The sequence below is a fragment of the Leuciscus leuciscus genome (genome assembly GCF_965113295.1).
Source record: "Leuciscus leuciscus genome assembly, chromosome: 18".
Taxonomy (NCBI): Eukaryota; Metazoa; Chordata; class Actinopteri; order Cypriniformes; family Leuciscidae; genus Leuciscus; species Leuciscus leuciscus.
In genome coordinates this window covers 359,843-372,500 of record NC_138742.1, presented here as the reverse complement: position 1 = coordinate 372,500, position 12,658 = coordinate 359,843, and the positions used below count along the sequence as shown (strand labels likewise).

The 12,658-nt window shown below is 49.3% G+C and overlaps 1 protein-coding gene across 1 annotated transcript in view; it reads right to left on the bottom strand.

The window, feature by feature from the left end:
* Positions 1-12,658, bottom strand: part of nfxl1 (nuclear transcription factor, X-box binding-like 1) — a 28,346-nt gene that overhangs the window by 6,614 nt on the left and 9,074 nt on the right. The window contains exons 10-18 of the mRNA XM_082145843.1: positions 9,848-9,970; positions 9,615-9,705; positions 5,938-6,058; positions 5,387-5,546; positions 4,625-4,716; positions 4,280-4,301; positions 3,746-3,877; positions 3,465-3,631; positions 3,276-3,345 (exon numbers count right to left, since the gene is read on the bottom strand). Of these exons, the coding sequence (XP_082001969.1) occupies positions 3,276-3,345; positions 3,465-3,631; positions 3,746-3,877; positions 4,280-4,301; positions 4,625-4,716; positions 5,387-5,546; positions 5,938-6,058; positions 9,615-9,705; positions 9,848-9,970 (978 nt within the window). The remainder of the gene's footprint in view (positions 1-3,275; positions 3,346-3,464; positions 3,632-3,745; positions 3,878-4,279; positions 4,302-4,624; positions 4,717-5,386; positions 5,547-5,937; positions 6,059-9,614; positions 9,706-9,847; positions 9,971-12,658) is intronic.

Sequence of the window (12,658 nt, the reverse complement as noted above, 5' to 3'; positions counted from 1 at the left end):
CTCACACACTCGATCACCGACTCTCTCACTCACTCACTCTCACTCTCACTCACTCTCACTCTCACTCACCGACTCGCGCACTCACCGACTCGCGCACTCACCGACTCGCGCACTCACCGACTCGCGCACTCACCGACTCGCGCACTCACCGACTCGCGCACTCACCGACTCGCGCACTCACCGACTCGCACTCTCACCGACTCACACACACACACTCACTCACCGACTCACACACTCGATCACCGACTCTCTCACTCTCTCACTCTCACTCACCGACTCACACACTCACCGACTCACACACTCACCGACTCACACACTCACCGACTCACACACTCACCGACTCACACACTCACCGGACTCACACACTCACCGACTCACACACTCACACACTCTCTCACTCACACACACACTCACACACGCAATCACTCTCTCACGCACTCACTCTCTCACGCACTCACCGACTCACGCACTCACCGACTCACGCACTCACCGACTCACGCACTCACCGACTCACGCACTCACCGACTCACGCACTCACCGACTCACGCACTCACCGACTCACGCACTCACCGACTCACGCACTCACCGACTCACGCACTCACCGACTCACGCACTCACCGACTCACGCACTCACCGACTCACGCACTCACCGACTCACGCACTCACCGACTCACCGACTCACGCACTCACCGACTCGCGCACTCACCGACTCGCGCACTCACCGACTCACTCACTCACTCACGCTCTCACAGACTCACGCACTCACCGACTCACGCACTCACCGACTCACTCACTCACTCACTCTGACTCACTCCCTCACTGCCTCGCTCCCTCACTCGCTCCCTCACTCACTCACTCACTCACTCACTCACTCACTCACTCACTCACTCACTCACTCACTCACACACACTCTCTCTCTCACTCACGCACTCTCTCACTCACGCACTCACCGACTCACGCACTCACCGACTCACGCACTCACCGACTCACGCACACTCACCGACTCACACTCTCACCGACTCACACACACACACTCACACACTCGATCACCGACTCTCTCACTCACTCACTCTCACTCTCACTCTCACTCTCACTCACCGACTCGCGCACTCACCGACTCGCGCACTCACCGACTCGCGCACTCACCGACTCGCGCACTCACTCACTCACTCACTCACTCACTCACTCACTCACGCTCTCACAGACTCACGCACTCACCGACTCACGCACTCACCGACTCACTCACTCACTCACTCTGACTCGCTCCCTCACTCACTGCCTCGCTCCCTCACTCGCTCCCTCCCTCACTCGATCACTGACTCTCTCACACACACACACACTCACTCACTCACTCACTCACTCACTCTCTCTCTCTCACACACTCACTCACTCTCTCACTCACACACACACTCACTCACTCACTCACACACACTCTCTCTCTCACTCACGCACTCTCTCACTCACGCACTCACCGACTCACGCACTCACCGACTCACGCACTCACCGACTCACGCACTCACCGACTCACGCACTCACCGACTCACGCACTCACCGACTCACGCACTCACCGACTCACGCACTCACCGACTCACGCACTCACCGACTCACGCACTCACCGACTCACGCACACTCACCGACTCACACTCTCACCGACTCACACACACACACTCACTCACCGACTCACACACTCGATCACCGACTCTCTCACTCACTCACTCTCACTCTCACTCACCGACTCGCGCACTCACCGACTCGCGCACTCACCGACTCGCGCACTCACCGACTCGCGCACTCACCGACTCGCGCACTCACCGACTCGCGCACTCACCGACTCGCGCACTCACCGACTCGCGCACTCACCGACTCGCACTCTCACCGACTCACGCACTCACCGACTCGCGCACTCACCGACTCGCACTCTCACCGACTCACACACACACACTCACTCACCGACTCACACACTCGATCACCGACTCTCTCACTCTCTCACTCTCACTCACCGACTCACACACTCACCGACTCACACACTCACCGACTCACACACTCACCGACTCACACACTCACCGACTCACACACTCACCGACTCACACACTCACCGACTCACACACTCACCGACTCACACACTCACCGACTCACGCACTCACCGACTCACACACTCACACACTCTCTCACTCACACACACACTCACACACACAATCACTCTCTCACGCACTCACTCTCTCACGCACTCACCGACTCACGCACTCACCGACTCACGCACTCACCGACTCACGCACTCACCGACTCACGCACTCACCGACTCACGCACTCACCGACTCACGCACTCACCGACTCACGCACTCACCGACTCACGCACTCACCGACTCACGCACTCACCGACTCACGCACTCACCGACTCACGCACTCACCGACTCACACACTCACCACACACTCACCGACTCACACACTCACCGACTCACACACCCTCTCACTCACACACACACTCACACTCTCTCATTCTCTCACTCACACACTCACTCACACACACACACACACACACACAATCACTCTCTCACACACTCACCGACTCACACACTCACCGACTCACACACCCTCTCACTCACACACACACTCACACTCTCTCATTCTCTCACTCACACACTCACTCACACACACACACACACACACACAATCACTCTCTCACACACTCACCGACTCACACACTCGATCACCGACTCTCTCACTCACACACTCTCTCACTCACTCACTCACTCACACTACCTCACTCAATCACTCACACACACACACTCACTCAATCACTCACACAATCACTCACACAATCACTGACAGACTCACTCAATCACTCACACACACACACACACACACACACACTCACCGACTTACACACACTCACTCACACACTCATTCACTCACACACTCATTTACTCACACTCACAATCTCTCACTCACAAACTCTCTCACACACACACACTCTCTCTCTCACTCACACACACTCACACACTCACTCACTCACACTCACTCCCACACAATCTCTCACTCACAAACTCTCTCACACACACACTCTCTCACTCACACACTCACTCACTCACACACTCACTCACTCACTCACTCACTCACTCACTCACTCACTCACTCACTCACTCACTCACTCACTCACTCACTCTCTCACTCACTCACTCACTCGATCACCGACTCTCTCACTCACACACTCACTCACACACACACACTCACACACTCTCTCTCTCTCACACACTCACTCACACTCTCACACTCACCTGTTTGGGACACTGGTTCTGGCAGGAGGTCAGCAGCTGTTTGCTCTGTTTATCAGCAGTCGTGAACTTCCTACAAAACATCCACACACTCATCACTGCACACATTAAAAAAGCAATATTATTGAGAAGAAACTCCCGCTGATAGACCCGTGTGTGTATGTATCGTCATTACTGAGGCGTGTCACTCACACACACTCGATGTACAGCTTAGAGATTCTGCAGTGGCAGCGCTGGCGCACCATCAGCACACAGGGCGGGCAGTTGCCATGGTGACAGGAAAGGGCACAGGGGTGGGGGCAGCCCAAGGGGCGGGGCTTAGAACACCCCTCCTCACACTGCACACACTCCGGACCGGCCTACACACACACACACACACACACACGATGAAACCAGCTCATCCTGATGACAGAGCCCATGGCATCAGGGTCAGAGAGTCATGTGACCTAGCTTAGCTTTATCATGTGACCTACCTTAGCGTTATCTGACTCTGAGGTCACATGATGGCACTCTAAACTGCAAGTGTGGTTCCCGCACGCTAGACTCCGCCCACATGGCCGACCACAGGAGAACGGCCCTCGAGCGTGACACGGGACCGGACTCACCTGCAACATCCACACACACAACATGATTCCGACTCCAGACCTCCTGCAGATGTTAATTAATCGTAACCAAACGATCAAAGTCTTGCGTCATGATACGAGTCATTTAATGTGTGTGTGAGATTGTGTGTGTGTGTGAATGAGTGAGAGTATGTGCGCTTGTGTGTGTTTTTGTATGTGCGCTTCTGTGTTTTTGTATGTGTGTGAGTGAGTGAGTGAGTGTGTGTGTGTGTGTGTGTGTGTGTGTGTGTGTGTGTGTGTGTGTGTGTGTGTGAGTGCGTGAATGAATGAGTGAGTGAGTGTGTGAGTGTATGTGCGCTTGTGTGTGTTTTTGTATGTGTGTGAGTGTGAGTGTGTGTGTGTGTGTGTCTGTGTGTGAGAGTGAGAGTGAGAGTGTGTGTTTACCTCATGTTTTCCCAGACAGGCTCTGTAGAGAAACACAAAACACAAGATGTTTTCATTTACACTCCTGATCCAGCAGCAGGACACACAATGACATCATCTATTGTAGTTGGACTAACTTAAAAGACACACTCAAACACACACACACACATATAATTACTGTAAATCACCATTTTAAAGAATGTTTGAATTACACACATAAATACACACACTCTTTGGCTGCGATGGACCGGAGTGTGTTAGCCATATGTGCTCAAATCCCTACAACACACACATGCTTTCCCAGCGTTCCTACAAACACACAGCAGTGAAGCCTGCAGTGAGTGTGTGTGTGTGTGTGTTCCTCACGTCGGTATGGGCACCAGGCAGGGCGGACACGGAAGAGCCATTTGCACAAACGCAGGAGTCGAGGGCTTCTCCCAAGGACCCGCCAGCAGAGCCTGAAACACACACACACCAGATTCAGCCGTGAGATTCGACACTTCTAGACTGAAACTGAGGTTTCACAACAAAAACTGAAATACAAGTAGACAAAATCCTTTAACTCTTTCCCAGTGAGGTTCTCTCCTGGTTAAATAAAGGTTCAATAAAATAATATATATATATATATAATTAATCTGGTTCATTTCTTATCTTTTTTGGCTAGTCGAAGTTCTGAATGGCCGGTAATTTAAAAATCTATTAGCCTAATTGCCGGGTGAGGGAAAAAGTTCATTTAAAACCCTGATTATTATCTAAAGTCGTAAAGAGTATGAGAATAGAAAAACGGGCATCTTGCCCAACCTATTTTGGTACCGAAGCGCTAAACCCCTTCAGGTGCGTTTGCGTGTGTGTGTTGTTATCTCAGAATAAACCCCTTCAGGTGCGTTTGCGTGTGTGTGAGAGAGTGTGTTATCTCAGAATAAACCCCTTCAGGCTGATGAAGACCTGATCCTGATCACCGTGTCGGGTTTATTCTGAGATAACAATCGGCTGGATGTACATTATCACTGTAACGCAGTAGAGAGTGTGAGAATTGAAAAACGGTTATCGTGTCCAGCCTATTCTGGCCCCGAAGCGCTTTAGGCAGTGTTGTGTGAGACGAGTGTGTATATCAGCTGAAGCTCGTACCCGGTCCGCAGCTTTGACCAGCACCTGGTCATGGCACGGGGTCGGGCACAGGTGGGCACAGCCGGGTATGGGGCGCCGGCACGGCAGTGCACAGGGAGGACACGGGCCCGTGTGACACCGGTGCTCCTGCAGGGACCCGTGATGGCACAGCGCAGGCTTCCTACACAACAACATCATCATATCAGCAGCTGATAGGGGTGTAACCATATATTGTGTATATCACAATAGAAAAAAAGCAACAATATGTATTGTGGATAGTTCACCCAAAATAAAAATAAAACTGTGTGAGAAAAAAAGTTTTCAAAGTTTTAGTGTCAGTACTACATTAAACTACTATATATAACGTTAAATATAATGTTTAGGGGAATATTTGTGGGTCCTGATAATGCCAAATGTCTTATTACCAGTAAAAAGTGGCCTAAATTATTTTAAATATCTCTAGTCAGTGACAGAGTGCATATGTGTGTGTGAGTGTGTGCATGTGTGTGTGTGTGAGAGTGTGTGTGTGCATGTGTGTGTGTGTGAGAGTGTGTGTGTGCATGTGTGTGTACCTGCACAGCTCCTTACAGCGCGGCGGTTTCGTGCTTCTCTCTCGCCCACACGGCACAGAAATCACTGTAGAGCCGCAGTCACACTGGACCTCCACCATCTCAGGGCATGGGTAACAGCTGCCTGAGACACACACACACAGGCTACGTTTACATGCAAACAAATAATCCTTTAGTCGTCGTATCGACGACTCAATCGGACTCAAAAGCCTTCATGTAAACCTTAATCGACCTGATAGAGCTCGAACCCAATGACATTTTGATCGGATTGAAAGAGGTTTATTCCTTTTCTAATGCGATGGAGAGAACATGTGAACACTTGATCGGACTGAAAACAGAAACTGAAAGGACTGTGCGTGTGCGATGACGTATGCTGTGTGGAACCAGCTGTTCTTCCTGATGAATAAAGTGTTGTGTAAATGAGTTTCCCGTCCTCCTATAATCCTGCTTTCCCTGCGTGTGTGAAGTGGAGCAGGACAACGGCCCACCAGTGCTGGCTTCAGGCTCTCATCCACAGGCGACTGGTTTTGGCCATTTTTACTGCGTGATCAACATGTAAGAACTGATGTAAGAGAATGGTTATTATTCGCAGACAGCGGGAAACTCTGTATACTCGTGCAATGTGCGCATGTCTAAACATCTATTCTGATTTGAAGCTTGTGACATATAAACACACACATCAACCCGATCACATGTTTAATGATCATGTAAACACTACACTCAGATTCATCAATCGGACTGAATTCACTCCGACTGAAACAAAAGTTGTGCATGTAAACGCAGCCAGTGATTCATTTCTCAAATCTTTTCCAGCTCTTCTCATTATTATTTGCATTGATCAGACGGGATCTGTGTTCAGTGGAGGCTCAACTTTTGTTTTATGAAGACATGAAGTGGGAGGTTTACTGACATCGCCTGTGAGAAATCAGGCTTTACTAAGAAATGCTTGATGAATTCAGGCCGGCCTCGAAACACTATTCCAGCAGTCGCACACACACTCGCCGCCTGACATTTGGATATCAAACCCGCAGGCTGAGATAACAGGCGTTTGCCGGATAACATTGTTGTTTCAGACACACATTTGCATTTGGCACATAGCAGGTGAACGAGAGCCAGGCATCAGTGAAGAATTCATGGGTTAGAGATAACCTATATACTCCATTACCTTTCCCACAATCACACACTTCTGTTCTGAGGAAAGGTCAGTTTATTCATGTAAATGAACTGGACTGTAACTGGCTGATAACCAGCAGACTGGACGTGAAAAAAAAACAGAGCCACTACCGAAAACACTCCCGCTCACAGCGGACACAGGAAACTCTCCTACGGGAAACGTACATACGGGAAACGCTCATAAGGGAAATGCTCATAAGGGACTACGGGAAAAGCTCCTACGGGGAAACGTTCATACGGGAAACGCTCAGACGCTCCTACGGGAGACGCTACTATGGGAGACGCTCCTACGGGGAACGCTCCTACGGGGAACCGCTCCTACGGGGAGACGCTCCTACGGGGAGACGCTCCTACGGGGAGACGCTCCTACGGGAGACGCTCCTACGGGAGACGCTCCTACGGGAGACGCTCCTACGGGAGACGCTCCTACGGGAGACGCTCCTACGGTAGACGCTCCTACGGTAGACGCTCCTACGGTAGACGCTCCTACGGGGAAACGCTCCTACGGGGAAACGCTCCTACGGGGAAACGCTCCTAAGAGAGGCGCTCCTACGGGAGACGCTCCTACGGGGAAACGCTCATACGGGAGATGCTCCTACGGGGAAACATTCCTACGGGGAAACGCTCCTACGGGGAAACGCTCATGTTGGAGACGGTAATACGGGGAAACGCTCCTACGGGGAGACGCTCCTACGGGGAAACGCTCCAACGGGAGACGCTCCTACAGGGAAACGCTCCTACGGGAGACGCTCCTACGATAAACGCTCCTACGGTAAACGCTCCTACGGTAAACGCTCCTACGGTAAACGCTCCTACGGGGAAACGCTCCTACGGGAGACACTCCTACGGGGAAACGCTTCTACGGGAGATGCTCCTACGGGGAAACATTCCTACGGTAGACGCTAGGGCTGGGATAAACGATTATTTTTTAAACGATTAATCTAGCGATTATTTTTTCGATGCATCGATTAATCTAACGATTCATTTTTTCAGACCGATTCGATTTCGATTCGATTATCTCCCCATTAATTGACTACTAACAATTTATACATGTTGATTTACATATCTGAATGAAAAAACATGAATTCCTTAACATTGCAATATGTTTATTGCTCTTAAAATGACAAAATAAAAGACTATACAAGTGCAAAGTAATGCATTCTTAGTCAGAGATAGCATTCAATAAAACCTTAAAGCCTTGAAAACACATAGCTTACTGAAACAAGCTTACTGAACACATAGGGCCTAGCTTACTGAAAAAAAGTTCTTTCAGATGAAAATAACAACAACTTGATGACTAGCATTCAATAAAAAAATAAAAAAGGTCACCCAAAATACTTGTTTAGAGCAACTGAAAGAATACAGTAACCAATGTAAACTTGAGGGCTTTAAGCTAATACAGAGAGTGCTTTTCCAACAAAAATAAATAAATAAAAATTAATAGTGGGAGCCAGCAGCCTGTCATGGAGAAAAAAAAAATCTCCGAATGCTCCACGTGAAACTTTGGTGTTTCGCCCTTTTTCTATCGTGTCTAATGATTTTGATTAATATGCACGAGGGAGAGAGAGAGCAAGCAGCGCTCGTGTTGTTTGAAGACTGTGAGTGAGTGCGCGCGCGCGGCCGGGGCTCTCTCTCGTACGTGCCCCAGCAGTCATTCTATTCTACATCACTCACCGATCAAATAAGGATTTGACAGCCGCCAAAAAAAAGATCAATGCAGAAAAACCCCTGGATTGGTTATATAACGTTGGACAGAATGTTGATCCGGCCATCGCGTATATTCAGCGCACATAAGGTAAACGTTTTGCAAAGTTTTTTGGAGAAATAAAAACAGGTCGACGAATCGATGCGCATATTTTGCGTCGACGTATTTTTTGCGTCGACGTCATCGATGACCTCGACGCGTTGTCCCAGCCCTAGTAGACGCTCCTACAGGGAAACGCTCCTGCGGGAGACGCTCCTACGGGAGACGCTCCTACGGGAGACGCTCCTATGGTAAACGCTCCTACGGGGAAACGCTCATGTGGGAGACGGTAATACGGGGAAACGCTCCTACGGGAGACGCTCCTACGGGATACGCTCCTACGGGGAAACGCTCCTACGGGAGATGCTCCTACGGGAGACGCTCCTACGGGAGATGCTCCTACGGGAGATGCTCCTACGGGGAAACGCTCCTACGGGAGATGCTCCTACGGGAGACGCTCCTACGGGGAAACGCTCCTACGGGAGATGCTCCTACGGGAGATGCTCCTACGGGAGATGCTCCTACGGGGAAACGCTCCTACGGGAGATGCTCCTACGGGGAAACGCTCCTACGGGGAAACGCTCATGTGGGAGACGGTCATACGGGGAAACGCTCATAACTCTCCATGTTAGCCCCTCGACTGGGCGAGAACTGTACGAACAGGGTCATCAGTGCCAATGATGCTGTTTGATGCCAAGTGTGTGTAAAGGTCTGTGTGTGTTCATGAATGTGTGTGTTCATGAATGTGTGTGTAAGTGTTCACCTTGGTGGCACACAGACGGGCATTTGTGGTTCCTGCACCCCAGCATTCGCCCACAGCTCATGTCACATGCCGGGCAGTTCCCCGCACAACACTGGAAACACACACACACACACACACACAAGCTATCAGCCACACAGAGGTTTGTGAGGCACAAGTGGAACTGGTGTGAGTGAGAGGCACTCGTGTGTGTCAAAACAATCTGAGTGGAATGTGTGTGTGAGTGTTACACAAACCTTTCTCTTGCACTGGTGTCGGCTGCAGGTCCGAGTCTTGTTGCACTTGGACTCACAGAGATATTCTTTATGACAGGGCAAGAGTTTGGTGTAGCGGCCACAGCGACACGTCTTCTCCACCTCCTGCACACACACACACACACACACACACACACACACACACACGTTAAGGCCCCTCTAATCAGTAGCACTGAGCTTTGATTCTGGGAAACTGTCGTTAAATTCCCATCAGTGTGAATGGAAACCGGGGCTGTAATGCCAGAAATTCCATCCCGTCATCAGAGTCTATTAACATTACCAGGATCGGTCCTGGAACACTTTATTGTTTCGACAGAGAGGAGGAGAAGGTGTTAATAAACCTAATAATAGTAGAAGACTATAACTTGCATTAGTTTACAAGACAATAACACACAAATGAAAGCTGAATCTTCCTGATGATCTCATTAAATGTCACATTGTGATCACAACTTTCACTCTCGCTGTTACTCTGAGGTATAATGCACAGGGTTCACACACCTCGTTACTCTGTTACTCTGAGGTATAATGCACAGGGTTCACACACCTCGTTACTCTCTGTTACTCTGAGGTATAATGCACAGGGTTCACACACCTCGTTACTCTCTGTTACTCTGAGGTATAATGCACAGGGTTCACACACCTCGTTACTCTCTGTTACTCTGAGGTATAATGCACAGGGTTCACACACCTCATTACTCTCTGTTACTCTGAGGTATAATGCACAGGATTCACACACCTCGTTACTCTCTGTTACTCTGAGGTATAATGCAGAGGGTTCACACACCTCATTACTCTGTTACTCTGAGGTATAATGCACAGGGTTCACACACCTCGTTACTCTCTGTTACTCTGAGGTATAATGCACAGGGTTCACACACCTCGTTACTCTCTGTTACTCTGAGGTATAATGCACAGGGTTCACACACCTCATTACTCTGTTACTCTGAGGTATAATGCACAGGGTTCACACACCTCATTACTCTGTTACTCTGAGGTATAATGCACAGGGTTCACACACCTCGTTACTCTCTGTTACTCTGAGGTATAATGCAGAGGGTTCACACACCTCATTACTCTGTTACTCTGAGGTATAATGCACAGGGTTCACACACCTCGTTACTCTCTGTTACTCTGAGGTATAATGCACAGGGTTCACACACCTCATTACTCTGTTACTCTGAGGTATAATGCACAGGGTTCACACACCTCGTTACTCTCTGTTACTCTGAGGTATAATGCACAGGGTTCCCACACCTCGTTACTCTGTTACTCTGAGGTATAATGCACAGGGTTCCCACACCTCGTTACTCTGTTACTCTGAGGTATAATGCACAGGGTTCCCACACCTTGTTACTCTCTGTTACTCTGAGGTATAATGCACAGGGTTCACACACCTCATTACTCTCTGTTACTCTGAGGTATAATGCGCAGGGTTCACACACCTCGTTACTCTGTTACTCTGAGGTATAATGCGCAGGGTTCCCACACCTCATTACTCTCTGTTACTCTGAGGTATAATGCAGAGGGTTCACACACCTCGTTACTCTCTGTTACTCTGAGGTATAATGCGCAGGGTTCACACACCTCGTTACTCTGTTACTCTGAGGTATAATGCGCAGGGTTCCCACACCTCATTACTCTCTGTTACTCTGAGGTATAATGCAGAGGGTTCACACACCTCGTTACTCTCTGTTACTCTGAGGTATAATGCGCAGGGTTCACACACCTCGTTACTCTGTTACTCTGAGGTATAATGCACAGGGTTCACACACCTCATTACTCCCTGTTACTCTGAGGTATAATGCACAGGGTTCACACACCTCATTACTCTCTGTTACTCTGAGGTATAATGCACAGGGTTCACACACCTCGTTACTCTCTGTTACTCTGAGGTATAATGCACAGGGTTCCCACACCTCGTTACTCTGTTACTCTGAGGTATAATGCACAGGGTTCACACACCTCATTACTCTCTGTTACTCTGAGGTATAATGCACAGGGTTCACACACCTCATTACTCCCTGTTACTCTGAGGTATAATGCACAGGGTTCACACACCTCATTACTCTCTGTTACTCTGAGGTATAATGCACAGGGTTCACACACCTCGTTACTCTCTGTTACTCTGAGGTATAATGCACAGGGTTCACACACCTCATTACTCTCTGTTACTCTGTGGTATAATGCACAGGGTTCACACACCTCATTACTCTCTGTTACTCTGAGGTATAATGCACAGGGTTCACACACCTCATTACTCTCTGTTACTCTGAGGTATAATGCACAGGGTTCATACACCTCGTTACTCTCTGTTACTCTGAGGTATAATGCACAGGGTTCATACACCTCGTTACTCTCTGTTACTCTGAGGTATAATGCAGAGGGTTCACACACCTCGTTACTCTCTGTTACTCTGAGGTATAATGCACAGGGTTCACACACCTCATTACTCTCTGTTACTCTGAGGTATAATGCACAGGGTTCACACACCTCATTACTCTCTGTTACTCTGAGGTATAATGCACAGGGTTCATACACCTCGTTACTCTCTGTTACTCTGAGGTATAATGCAGAGGGTTCACACACCTCGTTACTCTCTGTTACTCTGAGGTATAATGCACAGGGTTCACACACCTCGTTACTCTCTGTTACTCTGAGGTATAATGCAGAGGGTTCACACACCTCATTACTCTGTTACTCTGAGGTATAATGCAGAGGGTTCACACACCTCGGCTAACTTCACATTTAAGGACCTTTCAAGGACTTTCCAGGTCCAATACCCTCAAATTCAAG